The sequence below is a fragment of the Natrix helvetica genome (assembly GCF_964273705.1).
Source record: "Natrix helvetica genome assembly, chromosome: 3".
NCBI classification, from domain to species: Eukaryota; Metazoa; Chordata; class Lepidosauria; order Squamata; family Natricidae; genus Natrix; species Natrix helvetica.
In genome coordinates this window covers 103,826,656-103,848,380 of record NC_138549.1, presented here as the reverse complement: position 1 = coordinate 103,848,380, position 21,725 = coordinate 103,826,656, and the positions used below count along the sequence as shown (strand labels likewise).

Below are 21,725 nucleotides of genomic sequence, written 5' to 3'. Positions count from 1 at the left end.
TTCATTTGCAATGCAAATCCTTATGCAGTATTTGCCCCGCTCCCCCAAAAATAATACTAATTCTTGGCTGTTTTCAACTTCCACTGGAATCATTGACCATGATTTTTCTCAACTTACTGTAAAATTAATTATGTCCAATTTTAATTGTTTGAAAATGCTGTTTAATTCCTTTCATTCCATGCTTAGAGATGTAAACTTTTATTTTAATGCTGTTGATACTTGTAATTATGTGATGATGGAACAGGTTGAATCAGATTGGCTCATGATATGGCCCGCCATCCCAATTGGCATGAAAATTACAATTTAATTGATAAGTAAGAGGATTAAAGAAATTATTTTAGAAAAAAGTTACAGTATTTAAGGTTGTAATCTTACACATAGGTTTTTAAGGGCTACTACTAATGGCCAAGTTCACATATTCAGTCCAACACATAATAACATAATGTCAAAACAGAGCCTACAATGGGAGATTTTGCTGATTTCCTGGCTGCAACAAATGAAGAAAAAAATTATACTTACAACTTAGTCATACTAAGCGTTCTTTTACTGAAATATGATGTGATAACTATAAATACATATCCGGTCCTGTCTGTCCTTGAAGCAGCAAAAGGTGTTCTGTTGAAAGTTGGGCACCCCTCATTGCAGGTCCCAAACAAGAATGACAAACAATGCTACATTGGTGGATTGTTAATAAATGTTAATGAAAAGCATTGGTAGATTTCCTTAGCCATTAAAGCTAAAAGCCTATATGCAGTTATTTTGAAACTCCTGTTGAATCATGAGCTGTTGTTCTCAGGTGTTCATTTCCTATGGCTAATTATTGATATTTGCATATTTTTAAACAGGTTTGATCATGACCGTCAGCAAACCATGTTACTTTGGAAATCTGTTGTTAGGAATTGTTGGAGTGGATGTTAATCTAGCATATATTTTGGAAGATGTAACCTATTACCAAGATTCTTTGGCTTCCTACACATTTCTGATTGATGATAAAGGTAAATAATTCATTATTGTATGAGAAGAGAATACAATTTCAGTGTCGGAGTAACTATTTAATTTGATATTTACCATCCTTCCAATGTCACTTCAATGTAATGTGTATGTAAAACCGCATGTTTTTTATTTTTAGGGTATACGCTTATGCACCCCTCTCTTACCAGACCCTATTTGCTTTCTGAACCACCGCTTCACACAGATATAATACATTATGAGAATATTCCAAAATTTGAACTAGTTCGACAGAATATCCTCAGGTAAGATTTTGAATTGATGCTTTATATAAACTTAGTGTGTGCTTAAGAGCCTTAGTGGTGAAGGTATCAGACTAGAAACCACAAGACTGTGAGTTCTAGTCCTGCTTTAGGCACAAGAACTAGCTTGGGCTAGACACTTCCTCTCAATCCAGAGCGGTCAAACTCCTGACCCATGGGCCAAATGCTTCACACGCTGGCCATGCCCGTTTTAGTGAAGGGGAAAAAAGTCCAGATACAACATGTGACACTGCCATGACACCACGAGTTTGACACCTCTGCTCTAAATGCTAGACAAATTGGGATTCTTAATGCCTTATGTGATAAGCAAGTCATCATTTCTGTTGTTGCTGCTGTATAACTTCTTGTACGATTGGCTTTATCTTCTGCTTCAGACACACAGAATAGAGCTACCATGGAAAAGATTGGTTATAAAAGCTAAGAGCAAGGGTGTCAAGATATTTCAACTGCATAGTCCTGGGCTATATTATGGAGTCTTGCAAATGTTGGTTGTCTGTTATTTCTTAATAAGACAACTGCTTTTCCCCCCATCTCTGCTAAAAAAAGACACCAGGACACCATCTGTCTCAGTTGTGTATTGCAGATTGTGGCTGCAAGTGTCTTTTCTGGCACTTGAAGCCTGGAGAAGGCAAGAACAATAAACTTCAATATTCTTTTGAGTGTAGTGAGGACACTACGCTCCTGCCTTGCATGTTAAGTAACACATGCAAGCAAGCATTGCGATTGGTGGAAGACAGGGGGAGGATTCCATTGCCTCCCTGCATCCAGCAGAGAGATGGTAGACTCTTGCAAAATGGATAGTTTCCTCTGCCAGCCACAATTGTTGGCCCTAACTTTTGTGGATCTATTTTCCCGACTCTCCAGTTCCTTTAATGTGAATGGAGCTTGGCTAGTGGAAATACATGAAGAAGTGAGGCTCTTTTTGATTCTTGAGTCTTCCTTTCCCTTGAAGGAGTTAGTTATCTACAAGATATGGGGCAGTTTTATCATTTGGCGATGTATATAACTAAGCAACCAACTGTTTACTATTTCTTCTCCAACCAGTGCCTTTGGTGGTTTCATTCCCTATATATTGGCGCTGAAATTTTTCATCTGCAACCAATTCATGTGATCAGAACCAGCATTTTGGCTTTGAGTATGAAGAGTAAATAGAATGTAGCAAAGCAGTCTATTTCTATTTTAATTAAAAATAAATTTCATGCAGCCCTTCCCTGAGTGATCTCACTTTAAAGTAAAAAAAAAAATACTGAGTTGGTTTCCCATTTTGAGTAGTTGATGGATGTTATTTGTTGCCAACTTAGCCTCCCCCTTGGCAGTCAACTTATTACAGTCCCTGTGAATTCGTCACTGTCTTGGCATGTCAACAAACTGCGTGAAATTGGGAAAGATGCCTACAATGTGAGTTATGCCTGGAAAATGGTAAGTGACACTTGAAGGTATGATAATATATTGAAGCTGAAGGCATTTTTTAATTGCAGCAAAACAGGCATTCTTTTTCTTAGATTTCCAAGCAATAGGAGTCTTATTACATGCCTCCAGGCCAGTCAGAATCAAGATTTAAGTCTAGTGTTTGCTATGGCTGAGTGTTGTATCTTGGTAAATATTTAAGAACTATGCCACATAAATCTAAAAAAAATTCAACTTAATTCCTGTTTATGACTGCTGTGTCACTCGATCTTCAGAAATTAATAGGATGCAATCCTATGAAGAAAGGTTGCTGCAAGGATTGATCAGGTTAATTTTGAATATTTAAATTGATTCTCAGATAAAAGAATGTTAAGCCTATGTTGGTCATGATTTGATAGTCAACATATATGGAAATCCTTTATAAATCTAATAGGATGAATTAATTTAGAGAATTAATCAGAATATTAGATAACTTACTCGTTATAAATAAATTGGAAAATCACAAATCTCAAAGAGCCCAAAAGAAAGGAATGTTTAAAGAAAGTGCCGATCTTTGAAAATGTAGACCAGAAATGTTTACTTACTGTACATTAAAACATTTATAAACCTTTCAGATTTGCGTCTTAATTTGAAATAGAATGCATTCCTTATTAAATCATGCTTACTTATATTCTAGGTTCAAGACACATCTTTCATTTTGTGTATAGTTGTAATACAACCAGAAATACCTGTTAGACAACTTAAAAACCTCAACACTGTACCCAGTAGTAAACTCCTTTATCATCGTCTGGATCTCTTGGGCCAGCCCAATGCTTGTCTGCATTTCAAACAACTGGCAACCTTAGGTAAAGTATTTTGTTTTCTAAAATCTGTCCCACCCTTTCTTATGGAAGTTCAACTAGCTCTGATAAATTATCAGAATCCCTGTTTATCCATTTTTGAAATTCTTTCAGGTAAGATTTCAATCATTTTGGGATAACGATTATTCTAGGATCAAATTGTCTTTTAGGTTACTTCCAGATAGTTTTTAAAAGTATGAACTTCATTATAAAGAGGCCTGAGGAAATGAAATATAGCATCATCATAATGCTTGACTTTCCTGAATTGAGGTCATGTTACCTACATTCAATACTACCCTTGATCTTAACCCAAAAACTATCATTTTGGCCTCTCTTCTAACTGTAGAAACCAATTATTCCCTATGTCTCTTTGGTACTCTTTGGTCTATAAATTTAATAAAATAAAATAAATACTTGTGCAATATAATAAGCATCTTCTTGCCTTTTAATCAAAGCTTTGACCCTAATCCTGGGATCCCCCTCCAACACTAATCCTGTAGACCTCTAAAAGCTTATTAAAACATATTAAAGAAAGTATCCATCCAAGTATCCTAGTTAATACAAGGGATAGGAAACCATCAATGCTATGAGCTTGTGTTACATAGTTTTGAGGAAATTTCCAGTTAATACTAAGCCAACAACCACCTTGAATTTCTGTCACCAGATAACAGTAGATAGTAGCACCCATCATTTCTGATATTCACTGGTTTGGGGAGTTATAATTTAACAACTTTTTGGGATCACACACTGGAACTATTAGTTTATGCATTAGGATATAATTGTTACTAACTGTGGGAACCCAGTAGAAAATTTATGGAGAGATGTAAAGAGAAATTGTCAAAAATGTAATTCAATTTGGTTGGGAGAGGTTCCATAATTTTATTCAGACAAATGCAGAAACTGCATTGCTGAGCTTCCTAGCTGGCTCAAAGATTACAGAGTTTAGGAGCCAGAGAATTAGGTTCTGGGAGATGTCAAAATGAAAGCCTATAGAAAAGTGAATTTTTTCCCCATCAGCAAGAAATGAAAATAAACAGATAAGACTTTAGTCATGCACATTTTACCTTGATACATCTTTTCCTTCTAATCCCACTATTTGAGTAATAGACTTCATGCCTTTGTTTTCAAGAGGATTGCCTTACTCTGGCATATAATTAAATGTTCTTAATGGATAATTGAGTAACAGGGAGAATCATACCATTCTTTTGGATGTAGAAGACCTTAGGTTCAGTCCTTGGCATCTTCTGAGAGGATTAGAAAAAGCTTGAAACATTAGGGAACTGCTGGCAGCCAGTATCAACAACACTAAGCCAGAAGGTCAAAGGGTCTAATTCAATATAAAGTTTGTCTTCCTTTCAGTCACTCTATTTCAGTGAATTCTAGCAACTATTGGCCAAATGGATCTGGCTGCAAATTAGTTAAATGTACAAGTGAAATGAAGTGTCTTGGGATTGTCTGTTTCTTTGCTTTTAAAAACTTTGAAATAAATATATCTTGGAAATAGACAGTTGCATAACTTACCTTCTAGAAAACAGAATGTGTTAAGTATGAGTGGTGTTTCACTATTTCAAAGCTGAGCTTGATTCTCCTGGCTGTCAAATAAATCATTAGCAATAACACGAAAACATTGAAGTTCATGCCAGTCATGGTGTATCCTAGTAATTTTGGAATTATGCAGATTTTATTCCAAGCTATAAATATTTAATACTGTCAATCTTTGTAAAAAGAAGCTAGAACTCTGGAGAGAATAGACTTTGAAATATTTTTAATTGGCAAGTTCAGAGATATTAAAAAGTGTTCAAAACTTTTGAATTCAGTGAAGCATTGTCTTTTTTTTTTTTTAAGAAATCAGAATAAATTTATACAGTGAAACCAGCACATTCACTTTAGAAGTTTGCTCCAGGTCATGCTGTAACAGGAAATTTAAAGTTAGGGAAATAATAAGTTGTTTTTGAAAGAAAAGATTTTTCATCATATAGTTCCACAATTGTTTTCCTGTAAAGACATTATCAATCTCTTTCCTATTATCCCCTAAAATGTGCATTGTTTGAAAACTATTTACAAAAAATGGGTTATTGTATAGTAATTATTATTGCTATCCATTTAAAGTGCTAAGGAAAATTAATAAACAATATGAAGGTGAGGAAAAAAGATTTACAGCTTATTTTTCCCATACAACATGTTATATTAAATATAGATAGTCCTCGATTTACTACCACAATTTCTGTTCCTAAACAAGACAGTTTTTAAGTGAGCTTTGCCCCATTTTGTGCCAAGATCTTTCTTGATCTTTTTGTTAAGTGAATCACTGCAGTTGATAAGTTAGTAACCCGATTATTAAGTGAATCTGGCTTCCCCATTGACTTGGCTTGTCAGAAGGTCGCAAAAAGCAAAGATGATAAATATGAACCAGTTGCCAAACATCTGAATTTTGATCACATGATCATGGGGGATGCTGCAAAGGTCGTAACTTTGGGAAATGGTCCTAAGCCACATTTTTCACTGCCGTTGTAACTCTGAACAGTCACTAAAGAATTGTTGTAAGTCAACAATACAGTACAGTGTGTATAGCAATACAAATACTTGGTGACTTCCAGATACTGACTGAGAATTATGAGAGCAGAATCTGGATATCACTAGATTGGTGAAAGTTGATGCATACGCCAAAACATCCTAGTGCCTCCAGATTACCGTTTCTGTTGTTCTTAGCTGATCAGCACTGACTTTTGTCTGCATTAGTGGTTAAGGGACTTGCAGGCATCTTCAATATACCAGAAGTAACATTCTACATTGTAGATCCAGGCTTATTCCTGACCATCCAGTTGTCTTTTGACAGCTGTTTTTCCACGACTGGATACTTTGTTATTATTTACTATTAGGCGGACTGATTGTAGAAGGGACCTAAATAACATGATCTATGTATATTATTACCATCTCAGCAAGTGGTAGCATATGATTGAATGCTTCTTTAAACACCTTTTCATTGTGTGCTAAGCATGGTAAATAATTATTTGAGTGGGATACCTCTTGGAGATTGAAACTAATATTCCAGAAGAAGTCAAAGGCAAGTCACTTTCACATTTTCACAAAGAAAATTGAATGGACATGCTCACTAGGTCAGCAAGAGTTTAAATTGAATTGAAGGGACTTCACATTATTACAGCCTAGATAGCTGTCTAGCATTTCCACTCATCCACCCAAACTACTCCATTTCCTATAATATCCTGAAGTATGATAGATGTTTCTTCTATTTCAATCTTCTTCTTGTATAGAAATGGTAGGGAATTAAGAGAACCTTGTTAAGTAGTACAGTTTCATTACAACAGTGCACCCTGGTGGTGACAAGCACAATAGTACTTCATTTGAGGGTTCCCCCCTCCTTAAATTACACATGCTCATACACTACAGTTGTAGGTGGGTCGGTCCAGCTAGGTAATGGATTTTCTACAGCTGGATACTAGGAGACATTTTGTGACTTAAACCATTTATCTGTGCTGTCTTTCCAGAAAGCCCTACAGTGATGTTGTCTGCAGGTGGTTTTTCATCTCCATATGAACATCTAAGCCAGCCCGAAACCAAGAGGATGGTGGAACACTATACAGCATATCTGAGTGACAACACCCGCCTCATTGCCAACCCTGGGCTGAAAGTATGATTTTTGTGCCCATTTTACCTTCCATACTTTTTATGATGCTTCTGTCCTTGGGGATATTGTTTTGATTTGTTGAAACTCTTTTGATGTGAGATTTGAAAGGAGCAGCTGGGTTTTGAAGACCTCTGATGAATATTTGGCTAGGTTTTTGGAATTTTGTTTGATCAGATAGCTGCTTTTTATGGTTCTTTGGGTTGCACCATTTTTTAATTCTTTGTTCTGTATTTTTTTTAAATTATTTTTTGACCTCAGGTAAACTTCATTCTTGGCAACATGAAAAATGTAGCACATTTAAAGTTAGAATATTTCTTGCTTGAAGTAGAAAGAGAAAGTAGAAAGGCTGTTTTTAAAAAGAATCTAAGCCAGCTGTATTCCAAAATGGATTTCCAAAATAATGATTTAAGATCCTGTCCCCAAATTGTTTATTTAAGTAAAACAGACAGCAGTTTTTGATAGCAGAAAAAAAAAGTTTTGTTAGATAGCAGTGTGAACAATATGAAAATCAGGTCAATGTTACAAACACAAAAAGAATCAAATGCTCTTCATTTTGATAGTGTAGAAAATTAAAAATACACAAGGATTTAGAATCAAAGTAAAACATTAAGTATTGTGCCAACAGTATTTCATTAGGGTTAGGATTTACTTTTTTAAAAAATTGCTAGATCCATCTGGTGAGAGAAGATTTTAAAGTAGTAATTGGGTTTAGATTATCTCCGATGAATCTGTAAGAAACTCTGCAAGCAGCTTATTATCTTTTCAGTCAAGTTTTAAAGGAACCCTGCTAGCTCTGTCTTTGTTTTGCAGTTCTCTGTCAGAAATGAAGTAATGGCTACCAGTCACGTCACAGATGAATGGATGACACAAATGGAAATGAGTAGCTTGAACAGTTACATTGTCCGCCGTTACATAGCAACGCCCAATGGGGTGCTCAGAATTTATCCTGGTTCCCTCATGGACAAAGCATTTGATCCCACTAGGAGACAATGGTGAGTTTTAGGATCCCATTATGAAAGGTTTAAGAAAACCATTCAGGCTAATAATATTGAGTGAATATTCCATGATGGATTTATAGGGGGGGGGGGGAAATCCCTGGCGGATGAAATATCTTCAAGTGTAATAATATAGTTTCTGTTAATGCATTAAATTTTGGTCAGTTGTTTGTGTTTTAGCAGGCAAATACTTTTTCTTTGCCCTTCAGTGGAACAGCAAATAAACACGGATACTAAAATCTGTTATTCACAAAATGCATTAGCGCTTATGTTCTAGGGTTCTCTTTATGAATTTCAGATCCCCATGGCATTATTGCTTCTCACACTATTTTTGAGAAGTTGTTCTTCTGTACTGTAGATTTCCTACGTTGTATTCCCATTTTAAGTTGTCTATTAATTTTGCACAAACTTGGCTTAAAAAAATGTTTTGTATACATTGTAAATGAGATAATAACCATGAGGAAATTCCTAAATGTATCCCACTCCACATGCTCTCTGAGAACTAAGCCATTTTGCTAATCAAAGCAGAAGCCAATGAATTTAACCGAATGCAGAATGCCTGTCCCTAGCTTCTCATCCTGTCAGTCCTTTCTGCCAATCCTGTCAATCTATCTCTTCCTTGTTTTTAATCCTCTAGAATAGCAAAGTGAAGGAAAATTGAAAAAAAACAACCATTTTTTACCACTCTTTTCCTTAGAGGTCAGATATTTATTCATACTTGATTATAAGAAGCTAGCTACAAACACTCTGTTAAAATTAGAAAAATTCAGAAGGGTAGGAACAGAAGGGTTGCCTCAACACTAGCAAGAAATTGATATCTTTGATACTTTCAGAGATGATTCTCGAAATAGGAAAAATGAAGTCCATATTTTCAGTACAACTGTTCAATAAGACATTCAGTTCTCTGAAATGAGCCTCACCAATTTATGTCTGTCGTCTTAATTATGGATTCATCCTAACATTATTGACATATTCTAATCCTAAAAATATTTGGCCTTTAAAAAAACATGAAATATGGGATAATAGATTTGATAGATGACTTCGACTGATTTTAAACATTGTCTGTGTTTCTATGATTTAATGTATTTTTCCGTATTTCAGAGGTCGGGTTTGCATATTACAAGGTTCTTTTTGTCATGTGAAACTATTCTGTTACATCAGAAGTGATGATTTCGTTTTCTGATAGGTACCTCCATGCAGTGGCCAATCCAGGATTAATTACTTTAACTGGGCCATATTTAGATGTTGGTGGAGCGGGCTATGTGGTTACCATCAGTCATACTGTCCATTCCTCAAGGTAATGTTTGTATTTAGCAGTGATGACCATATCTTTTTTTATAAAGTTTTTTTATTTTTTCATTTTCATAACAGACATGTATACTATTACATAGCCAACATCATATTGTATTATTAAATGTTTACATCAATCCCATCATACCATCAACTCCCAAAAAACAATTTTGGCTCTTCTGCTCTCCATACACCATATTTGTACCTTATCCATCACTTTCTTCTCCCTCTCTCCTCCCCCTTCCTACCTCCTTTCTTCCCTCTGTCATCCTTCCCTTCTCTACTTCCCCTTCCTCTCTCCTTCTCCTCTCTTCCCTTTCCACTCCTCATTTCTCTCCTCCTCTCCCTCCCCTTGCCCTCTCTCCTATCCCTCTCTTTTCCCTTACCTCTCTCCTCTACTTCCCACTCTTCATCTCATTTACTTGGTGTATTTCAGCTTCTGAGCAAGCTCCATTTTATGTTGGTATTTATAATTCCTTTTCAATATACATATTTAATTTTAGCATGTATTCTCCTCCTTTTAAAAAAAAATAGAACAAAAAAGTATGCATATATAGTCATTGTGCTTTTAAACCACCACCACCCCCAGCCTAATTTTGGCTGAGATGTAGACCTGGTTACAATTCCCAGCTATTCTCATTATTATCTTTATATAATTATGCATCCTTACATGCCCCCAATTTGTGATTCCGTCTTTAAATCTCAATAGTTTCCCATTGTAGGTATATTTCATATTCCCTCTCCATTTTTCCATATCTTGGATTAGATTACCCTTAATTGTCTATAAATGGCAATCCTCGCTGTTCAATGTTCATTACAGTTCCCTTAATCTATTATATAGAATAACAAGTGGTAAACATCTCACTTTATTCATCATCTTAAAAGTTCTATATATGTCCACCACTGATGACCATATCTTGAGCTCCATAAATTAGCTCACTAATTTATGGCAAGATAAACTAAATCAGCATTTCACTCTTATCTTTGGTGGGGCAACAAAAAGATTGGGAGTGCTGAATTTATGAATTACAAAACTCTCTTTCACATTACTCATTGAGCAGAAGTCAAAGTAGTGATATTGGTCCAATTGCTTCCTCTCTCTTGCTGATTTTAAATAATGTTCTTTATCATCTCAGCTGATTTCCAGCATTTTTCTCCTGGCCACATACTGCCAAAGAAAGTTTTCTTTTGTATTTTGTAAGAATGCCTGTAGATTCCTGGGAACTGTAATGCTAACACTTCTGGAGCGGAGTAAGTACTATAGGAATGGCATGTATGATATCTTAAGAAGATAGAGCATGCAGTTGTAGCCCTCCAAATCAGACTACTTCAGTAGTCTCTGATCTTTGAGTGTGATAGCTGAGAGCCATGGGGTTTGCAGTCCTACATTTCTGGATGCTAGATTGGCTAGTTGAACCTGTTTCTGTGTGCCACCTTGAACTTCTTTTGGATAAATACGTTTACTAGCATATTTAACTACAGTTGGCTCTTGTGGAAGGAATGGAATTCTGTATATATCTGATGTGATTGCTGGTGAAGTGGAATTTGGAATGGTTACGCAAATTTCAGGTTAGAGGGAAGAAGCTTTTGTCTGCATGTGAATAAAAAAAAGTCTCCATCTGGGCTTTGCATGCAAAAGGGAGGAAGTCTCCTGCAATTCCATGCCAAAATAAGGTCCTTGAACCAGAGAGTTTCAAAGGGAGGGTTGCTGTTGCCCTTAATGATTTCTTGTGAAACTGCGAATATATTGGAGAGAAAACTTCAGCATTGTATACTGTATGTATATCCCTTCACCAGAATTGTTTATGTACTATAATAGTAGCAGATGACTGAAGGAGGATTCTTTTTTTTCCTTCTGCACATTGTTGTAAATACATGCAAGTGCAGGCTTTCGAAGACAGTCTTTTATGGCCCTTTCATGTGTCAGTTGCTAAGGCAACAATATGCAATCTTGAGCTATGGAGTAAAATATGGGTATCAGCAGACCTCCATGTCTGGGCAAGATATTATCATTTATTCACAGCTGCTGTTCCTACTTCTGCATCTTTCAAGCTTCAATATACAGAACACATACCCAGTATCTTTTATAAGGACCTGGGTCTCCAGGTCCAGTTGTCGGGTTTGTGTATGGCTAAGGGTTGTTTAGATTGTCATGATGTGCCTAGTTTAGTAGCTGGGTGGTAGGGAGTCTTACTCATGATAATACAAGAATGTTAAGTGGGAATAATCACATTCAGGGGGTGGCAAGATGTAAGGGTATGTGGGAATGACCTCGGGAGTAAAGAAACAGCTGAATCCAGGGGAACCATTGGATGAGCTTAGACCACAGCAGGGATATGGGCATGAAAAACCTCTCAAGTTATCCATTGTTTCTTGCGCTGTAGTAGCCATCGGGCAGAAATTTATTTTCAGATTTACAAGATTATGCTAATGTAAAATTACAATAAGTTTAGTTCATCAGGGCATACTTCTTGTCTAGATTAGCTTGCAAAGACAACATAAGTTTAAAAAGCCTGGTTTGGTAGATAGAGTTGAAACTGGATGAATTATGGAAATCACCACAGATATTGTACCACTGAGTTCCTGTTATACCTTTCTGGGGCATCTCCTTCTGATAATACTAGCAGTGCTGGAGATTAGGCCAGTTTGGAGGTGGGGCTCATGATGAGGGCACATCTTAGTCTTGTGATTAATTTCATGGTAAGGTCTCACCACTCCTGCCACCATGTGAATTCCATCGCTTGTCTGGGCAATTTTATATGAGGGCACATCTTAGTCTTGTGATTAATTTCATGGTATGAAAAAAAGATGTAGTTTGAATTCCTAGCACTGCCACAGATTTTACTTGAAATTTATATGCAGGAAGAATGACATTTAGTGACAAGGAAGCTTGTTCTGTGTAACAGCCCCTCAGATTTCTTGCCAAGCAGTCAGACAAATGCATTCTAAATGCATTGAAAATGGAGGCTAGCAATTTAATTTTTATCCTTTCTGTTAGGGAATGTTTGTTACCTAGGGACCACCATAGCTCAGGGGATGGGAAATTGATTGATGATGGTTTTTGCATTATCCTTTTAGTTGCTGGAGGGAATATGGTTTGGCTCAAAGTATCCCATGCCATCCTGAAATTGGTGGGGATGAAGATAATCATACGGCTGGCTTCAAAATTCTTAGGAGGGATTGGGGAATGAAAATGATGCCATGTAAAAAATGGCCTCAGGAAAGTGTTTCTCCCACTGCAGGGAATTTATTCACTTATCCAGCATATTTCTATGCCTCTGTAATTAAGCAATTTGGTGGCTTACATAGGAAAAAAATACAATGTAAAAGCTACCTAATTAAAAACAAAACAAAATGCAGAGAATACACAAAAAGGAGAACATTACAACAAGACAGGGGACTTAAAGTAAAAGCATGTATACTTTACTTCTTAAAGTCTTTGAATACTGTGCTACCATTCTCTACCTGGGCTCCAATTTGATAGAATGTGCCATAGACTTCTGAGGCAAAAGAGGAGAGGGAAGGAAGAAAGGCTGAGAATGCACAACCAAGTAAAACTGTGTATGGTATACGTGCCATCCAAATTGAGAAGCAGGCTGAATGGGAATTGGTGGTTGCTATCAGTGGTTGATGAGGAAGGCAGACAGACAGACACACTAGGAGCAGAGATTTGTTAGTCTATGGTAGCCAAAAATCAGGAATCTAATAGCCCTTTTTCAGATTAATGTTTTGTCAAAAGTCCTAAACTGTCACGAGCAACAGCTCACTTCATTAGATGCATCCCAAAAGATTATTATGCCTTTGATAAAATGTAGTAGTCTGAAAAAGGGGAACCTCCTGATTTTTTTGCTACAATGTGTGTGTGTGTGTGTGTGTGTGTGTGTGTGTGTGTGTTGTGAACCTTGTTATTTATTTCATATTTCATTTCTGTCTGACAGGTATAAAAAGACGGTAAAGGTTTTTGCTTGGATAGCTACTTCCCACTGATTTAGAGATGGTTCTGTCCATATTGCAGTTTTATTCCCTTTAAGTTTCAATTACAGCTTTTGTGTCCTCCCCTCCTGGTAGCTTAATACTGATGCATAATATTGCATCAGATTTGTGTTAACAGCATATTTAAAAAAAACTAGATCTTTTTGCCAGAAAAGAACCTTTCTTTTGCATTCTCACATAGAACCTTAATCTCTACTGCAAAGGAAAAAAAAATTAGTTTGACAAGGCAGTCCTGATATAATTATCTTTTCAGAAAATAGATTTTTCTCCGCCAGCCGAATTTTATCCCCTAAAGGAACATTTGAATATAAGCTGATTTCAGGTCTAAACCTAAAATTCCTAACCAATTTGATGGGCAATTAGCTGTCCATATTCATTTCTAAACCAGAGCTTTTGACCTTTCAGCTACTTGGAATTTTAGTATCTTTGCAGGGAATTCATATTCCTTTTCTCGTGAGGGGAGGAAGTGAAAAGCTGTGAAGAATTTTAATAGGCAGAAGGTCTGAAGGCCATGCAGTTCCCCACAAGCTGAAAAGAATCTGATTCTTTAAACAGCATCTACTTGCATAAGGCGTCTATATTTCTGTAGCTGTTGGAACGCTGTGAGGGACCTGGAGGCTGTCCTGAGCCCAGGGATTGTATCTATTGCTTTGTTTTTTGTTTACATTTCAGCTCTTCTTCTCCTTCTTCTTTTTTTGAAGTTTATCTGCCATCGCTCTTTTTTAATGAAGACCAGTATCAATTTCAAGAAAGCGAAAGTCAGTCGCCTATACAACTTCGACAAAGCAGTTGTGCTGTATTTTTACATGGTTTAGAAAAAGATCAGGTTTCGAATTAAAAATGCTGTAAACAGAACTCTGTTTTGCTTCTCGTGTATATAATTATTTATACAAGAGAAAAAATAGATGCTGAAAACAAAGGTTTTCTGAGATGAGAGGTCTGTGCGTTGCTAGAGAATAAAAGATAAATTTTGTACATATTTTTTTAAGTGGTACAAAATGCCTTTTCTGTCGGATTTTGATAATCCAGTAAATGCAAATGTTGGGTTTGTTTTTATCCTCTTTTAGTGGGGCTTTTCGTTAAATTAAATTTACTCTTCAATTAGCTGTAGCAAACATTCTGGAAAATGCATGCTTATATAGTTTTCTGAGTATTCCTAAAATTGCATCTCCACTTTCCTTGTTTTGTCTTATCTTATTTTTCTTTTCTTTTATTCACATTAGGTAATGTGTGAATTGAGCATTTTCTGCTAATAATTTGGTCAGGAATTTGATTTAAATTAAGAAATGTAGTGCACAACTGTGTGATATCCATTAAAAAAATTAAAATAGTATTCTGTTCAACATATTGATGTATTGTTAAATGTATGACTGAAGAGATGAGACGTGCAAAATTCTAATTTGCATTAGGACAAGCGTCACTAATCATAAAATGATTTCCTTGATTCACTTGAGAAAGATTTGGCCACATGAAGTTTTAATTCAGTTTTAAAGAAAATTAGTGACATATCTTATGACTTCTCATGTAGATAATATTTTATGATATGGAAGGAAAGAAATAAAGGTGAAGAAACTCTGCCAAATATTATTTCATCTCAATTGATTAATTTACTATTTTACAACTTGACCCATCAGTTGAATTTTAATTCAAATATATATATATATGCATTCATACATCCCACTAAGCTACCAGTAGTTGTTTGATTTTGGCTTAGCATAATGTGGTTGGTAAACTACTGCAATATGTTAAGCTTACAGTCTAGCAGGTTAGCTAATTGAAAATGCATTTAAACAGATTGTTAGCTTAGATTGTCATGTGAAATTAGCCACTGCATACCAACATGTTGCGACTGCAGCCAAATTGATGAATTTTCTGCTTCAAACATTGGCACCATCCCTGGAGGTCTTTTATGGATTACTTAAAAGCTTTCCGTTTGCTTACTGCTGATATAAGCATGTTATCGATTGTAGGATTGTGTATGGTTTCAGATTTAATTTGGAAGAGGTGTTTCAGAATACAATACGTAGGAGAGCAACTACAGTGCCACAATATAACTCTTTAAAGCATCTGCATCTTTTTTCTGGGATCATGCAATTGTAGAGAATGCCTCCCCGCAGCCGCTGCATCGTTCTGGCGGGGGACGGGGACGGGGGGGGGATACAGAAACTTTAAGGAACAATCCAGAATATGATTGTTCTTGTGCAATATATTCTGAAACACTTCTTCTACAGGAAACCCAGAGCATTGCAGGGCAAGACTCATCCGTTGTATCTTTCTCTCTTTTTTTTCTGTATCGCTTTTTGCAATTGCTTTTTCCTCTTGTTCTTGATTTTTCCCTGGTTTTATTTTATTGTTTTGGCTTTGTCTAGCTTGCCACCTTGAATGGTACACAGTAGTATGAATGCAAACAGACAGACCCGTGCGCAGATAACATGGACCCAGACAAAACTGTTTCTGTTAAGTTTTTCTTTGTTTTCTTTTGTTCTCTGAAGGAGAATCTGCTGAGATGAATTAAGTTACAAATGTTTGCTCTGATTGTTTGTGAAAGTCCAAGGTTAAAAGACTATAATTTGCTCAGAGAGAGAATCCTTACTCCTTTAAATTCATGATTCTAAGCAATATTTTGGTTATTTTCTTAATTCTATGTCTCTCAAGAAGTCCTCTTGTGCTTTTTCTGATTGTAGCTCACAGATGTCTTCTGGCCATTCTGTTGCGGTGATGGGCATTGATTTTACTCTGCGGTATTTCTACAAAGTACTAATGGACCTGTTACCAGTTTGTAATCAAGACGGAGGCAATAAAATAAGGTAAAATTATATGCAATCCCTTTGCTTTTATTTTATACTTTGTGTGTGTTCTTTCAGTTTACTTCTACCGAGTGCGTTTCAAGGTTTTGATTATGATCTTTAAAGCGCTTCATGGCATAGGACCTAGTTACATGCAGGATCGCATCCTGCCCCACACATCCCTACGACCAATTCGCTCACACAGAGAGGGACTTCTCCGGGTGCCGTCCGCGAAACAGTGTCGGGGGGCGACATCCAGGAGCAGAGCCTTCTCTGTGATGGGCCCAGCCCTGTGGAATGACCTCCCCCGTGACATCAGGATTACTTCCGATCTCCGCTCCTTCCATGTACAGCTGAAGACCCACCTCTTTCAATCATCCGGCCTGGCTCAACCGTAATCTTTTCATATTCCTCCTGACTGTCTTTTTTAAATTTTAAATTTTTATTGTATATTGGGTTTTTTATTAGACGGGGCATGTTAATGGTTTTAATTTGTCTTAATGTTTTAATCTATTACCTCCTCCGTGCATGTATGTCTTTGTATATATGTATGTTTATATATGTCTTAGTGTACGCCGCCCCGAGTCCTGCCCGGAAAGGGAGCGGCTAATAAATCCAAATTTATTATTATTATTATTTTCACTAAAGTTGTCATTAAGCCTGAAAAAATTTTTAGATGTGAGAAGAAAAATTAAAATAGTAAAAAATCCTAATTCTGAAATAAAGTCTTTTAATCTGGGTCAAGAAGAGAATAGTTTACAGTTCAATTTAGAAATCAACCACTTCACAGTGATATTTGTTTTTCCTTTCGAGAGGTTATTTTATTTATGGAATATTTAAGTAAGTAAAGTATATAACCATATAAAATTGGAAGATAAAAATGAATATTGCATGAGGATGAAAACATGAAAATGGATCAAAGCATGAAAACGCCTTAAATACAGGTACAAAAGTTCATTTAGTGACCATTCAAAGTTACAACAGCACTAAAAAAAGTGACTTATGACCATTTTCACACTTATGACCATTGCACTATCCCCATGGTCACATGATTGACATTTGGAGATGCTTGACAACTGACTCATATTTATGATGGTTGCAGTGTCCTGGAGTCATGTGATCAGCTTTTGCAAACTTCCAACAAGCAAAGACAATGGGGAAGCCAGTTTCACTTAACAACCCTGTTACTAATTTAACAACTGCAGTGATTCACTTAACAAACGTGGCGAGAAAAGTCGTAAAATGGAACACACTCACTTAACAAATCTCTCACTTAGCAACAAACTTTGAAGTCAATTGAGGGCTACTGAAGAATGACCATTGTCTTACCTGAAGGGTCCTTTTCAGGGCGCTGCAACGGAGAGTCCAAAGAAGGGTTAAACACAGCCAATCTGCCCAGAACTGAATTGAAACTTTAAGCCACGCCTCTGGTGCTGACTCCCCTCAGATTTATTCAATGAAGACGTGGAACAGTTGCGCGCTGAAACTTCAACTGGAAGTCTAATATGGAACAAGTCAAAAATAGTCCAACAACAATAACAGAAACAACAAACAACACTGTGACTTCACAAACACCAGCGGAGAATAGACCCCAGGGCGGGGTGGACTCTCCGTTGCAGCGCCCTGAAAAGGACCCTTCAGGTAAGACAATGGTCATTTTCCAGGGCGCTGCTCTGGAGAGTCCAAAGAAGGGACATGCCCAAGCTAACTGTCACTAGGGCGGGAAGGCTCAGCCATCAGGGTCGCTCCGCTGGTATGGATGCCCTGAAGAACACGCCTCCCAAAGGCCCCTTCCGCCGATGCAAAACTGTCCAGTTTGTAATTTCGGACAAATGGAGACAGAGAAGTCCAGGTGGACGCCTTGCAGATCTCTTCAATCGGTGCCTGTGTAGACCAGGCAGCTGTGGTGGCGGCGCTTCTAGTCGAATGTGCTGTGATATTGCGAGGCACAGGAACGGACTGTAAAACGTGGGCAAGCGCAATGCAGGCTCGCAGCCATCCGCCGATGGTAGATGAAGAGACCTTCTTGCCTTGAGAAGCTGGTTGAAAGGAGACGAATAGAGATTCGGATTTCCGAAAACTGGCCGTGCGCTTGATGTATCTGCGAATAGTCCTGCGCACATCCAGCATGTGCCAGCGCTTTTCCCTCGGGTGCCGAGGATGCGGACAAAAATCCGGAAGGACCACCTCCTGCGCCCGATGAAACCCGGAATTGACCTTCGGACTGAAGGAAGGGTCCAGCCTCAGGATTACTCTGTTGTTACGAATGAGACACAAGTCCTCTCTGACTGACAGGCAGCCAGTTCCGATATGCGACGAGCAGACGTGATAGCGACCAGAAAAACCGTCTTGAATGTGAGGTGTCTGAGACTGGCCGTCTTAATGGGCTCAAACGGGGGCCCGATGAGGGACCGCACACTACATTGAGATCTCAAGATGGGTATCTGTGGACCACTGGGGGTCTCAGGTTGGTCGCTCCCCTGAGGAAACTGCGGATGGTCGGATTCCGGCCAAGAGATGCGTAGCCCTCAACTGAGAGGATGGTTGACAGGGCTGCCGCCTGGCGCCTCAGGGTGTTAGGTGCCAGGCCCTTGTCCAAACCTTCCTGCAGGAAGTCCAGGATGACAGGAACCGAAGCAAGGGGCGCAGACGTACCATGAGCCGTGCACCAGCTGGCGAAGGATTTCCAAGTGGCGTCGTAGATGCGCGTCGTGGACTGCCGTCGTGACGCTTGGATGGTGCCAATCACCTTGTCTGACAACTTGCCTCTGCTTAGGAGATCCCTCTCAAGTGCCAGACGGCCAGCTGCAGCCACTGGGGTTCTGGATGTTGAAGGGCCCCCTGGCTGAGAGAGATGTCCTGTGGAGGAATCCGCCACGGTGGTGTGATCGAAAGACTCACCAAGTCTGCAAACCAGGTTCTCCTGGGCCAGTACGGTGCTACCCGCAGCACCTCCGCCTCCTCTGCTAGGATCTTCCTGATGACTCTGGGAAGAAGAGGTAGCGGGGGAAAAGCGTAAAGCAGACCTTTCGGCCACGGGCCGTGCAGCGCGTTGACTCCTTCCGCCCTCGGGTCGTGGAACCTTGTGAAGAACTGCGGAAGATGCGCGTTGGCCGCGGTGGCGAACATGTCCACCAGCGGGAGGCCGAACCTCTGGGACAGTTGCTGGAACAGCAGCGGATGTAGACGCCACTCCGAGTGGTCGACTGTGGATCTGCTCAGCCAGTCCGCCTGGGTGTTGCTCGTGCCCGAGATGTGCTCCGCCTGAAGAGAAAGGAGATACCTCTCCGCCCATCGACCCAAGAGCTCCGCCTCCTTCATCAGGGATCTGGAGCGCGTTCCCCCGTCGATTGATGTGCGCCTTGGTGGCGACATTGTCTGTCATGATGCGCACGTGGTGGCCCTGAACGGTGCTCTGGAAGCGCTTCAGCGCAAGCCTGACTGCCCTCAGCTCCAGCCAGTTGATGCTGTGAGCGGCTTCGGAAGGGGACCACCTGCCCTGTGCGAGCTGGTTGTGGCAGTGGGCCCCCCAACCGAACAGGCTGGCATCCGTTGTGATGGTGAGCCTGACTGGCTCCTTGAATGGCGACCCCTTTAACAGGGCCGGAGACAACCACCACTTAGAGAGCGACGTACCTCTGCTGGAACTGGAATCAGTCTTGTTGAGCTGCTTTTGTTTGTTCTTTGATATGGAAGCAGGAGCCACTTTAGGGGGACGGGAGTGAAGTCTCGCCCAAGGCACGATTGACAGGCACAAGATCATCTTGCCGAGGAGCTGTGAGAGCTGAACCACCTTGACTAGACGTGACTGCTGCACCTGAACGACCATCTCCCGAAGGCTGGCCACCCTTTCCGGGGACAGGGATACCGTGCATGAGGTGGTGTCGATGACGGCCCCTAGATGCTTCAGTCTGGTCGTGGGAACGAGATGACTTTTTTCCAGGTTGATGGTGAACCCGTGGTCCCGGAGGTAATGGAGGCCCGCGTAAGAGAACCTCAGGAACTTGCGGTGGGCTTTGCGGATAGGGATGTGGAGGTAGGCCTCTTTGAGGTCTATGGACGTTAGTATATCGCCTGGCCTGATGCCCCCAAGATGGACTGGAGGGACTGCATCTTGAACCTGCGATATGTCACGTGGTGATTGAACCTCTTTAGATCTAATATCCCCCTCCACCCTCCTGAGTTTTTGGGGACCAGAAACAGGATGGAGTAAAACCCTCTTCCTTCCTGGCCTGCTGGGACAGGTTCTATGGCCCTGATCTCCTTGAGGTGCCTTATCTCCTGTTCCATGAGGGATCTTTTGACTAACCCTGAGGGAACTGGACACCGGATGAAGTGGTGGGGAGGGGGGGACCAGAATTCTAAAGTGAGACCCATGCGGACCGTTTGAAGAACCCACTGGTCCGACATGGTCTGCTCCCATTTGGCGTGGAACAACTGCAACCGCCCTCCTATGGGAGCTGACCTGTGATGGTCATTTATACCTCCTAAAGGGTCGGGAGCCGGAGCCCCCCCGAAATGGCCGCTTGGAGAAGGGCTGCTGGCGACCTCTGTCTCGAAAGGACTGACGGTCCTGAGACCGCTCACCCTGCTGGGGATACGCCCGATAGGGGGCGGAGCTGGTGGAGGGCTCATTGTTCCGAAAGGCCTCCCTCCTGTAAGAGCCAGGACCTTTACGATCAGGCTTTTTGGTGACTGATGGCATCACTTTCTTTTTGTCCTTGTTTTCCACAAGGACTGGATCAAGGACCTCACCAAACAGCTTGTCCCCTTTAAAGGGGGCAGTAACAAGCTTCCATTTGGAGCACATATCCACATTCCAGTGCCTAAGCCACAGGAGGCGTCTGGAAGTAACATTAGACGCTAGGGCACGCGAGGCAAACTTAGCAGCATTCAGAGTGGCATCAGCAGTGTACTCTGTGGCTGCCATGATTTTATTGATATCCTGCCTGACTTTAACGTCCTTGGCAGGTATCTTCCTCAACAACTGCCTCAGCCACAGGAGAGCCGCCCTGGAGAAAAAGGAGGCTGAAGCGGAGGACTTAATGGCCCATGCAGCTGCCTGATGGGTCTTGTGACAAGCAGTCTCGGTTCTCTTGTCCTCAGCCTTGAGCCCCTCCAACAGGTCAGGAGGGAGCACAGAAGAGGAGGTAAGAGCCGCTACAGGGGGGTCGATAGGAGGGAGCTTGAGCAGCTCCTCCAGGCTGGCATCCACCGTATATAGCTTCTTGTCATGGCTGCTGGGGGTAGCCATGGTAGCTGGCTGCGCCCACTGTCTTTGAACTAAATTGAGGAACATCTTGGGTACAGGAACTATTTCCTGGACCGAAATGGGTTCCTCAAAGAGATCCCCAGATAGATCATCAGGGTCTACAACCACCTGAGCTGGGGGGGGGGTGGACCCCATGTGAGTTGAGATCTTAGCCTTATCTAAAATGGTTTTGAAATTATCCAAATTAAATAAGCCTGAAAAGGCCGGCTTTTTGGCGGGGCTTGCC

At 40.0% G+C, this 21,725-nt stretch overlaps 1 protein-coding gene across 5 annotated transcripts in view; it reads left to right on the top strand.

Moving 5' to 3' along the window:
• The window catches only part of CACHD1 (cache domain containing 1), a 150,337-nt gene that overhangs the window by 105,606 nt on the left and 23,006 nt on the right, over positions 1-21,725 (top strand). For all 5 annotated transcript variants that reach the window (XM_081947218.1, XM_081947219.1, XM_081947222.1 and 2 more), the window contains exons 10-17: positions 846-995; positions 1,130-1,253; positions 2,573-2,690; positions 3,355-3,523; positions 7,024-7,166; positions 7,974-8,155; positions 9,345-9,455; positions 16,126-16,248. In XM_081947218.1, coding sequence (XP_081803344.1) covers positions 846-995; positions 1,130-1,253; positions 2,573-2,690; positions 3,355-3,523; positions 7,024-7,166; positions 7,974-8,155; positions 9,345-9,455; positions 16,126-16,248 — 1,120 coding nt within the window. The remainder of the gene's footprint in view (positions 1-845; positions 996-1,129; positions 1,254-2,572; positions 2,691-3,354; positions 3,524-7,023; positions 7,167-7,973; positions 8,156-9,344; positions 9,456-16,125; positions 16,249-21,725) is intronic.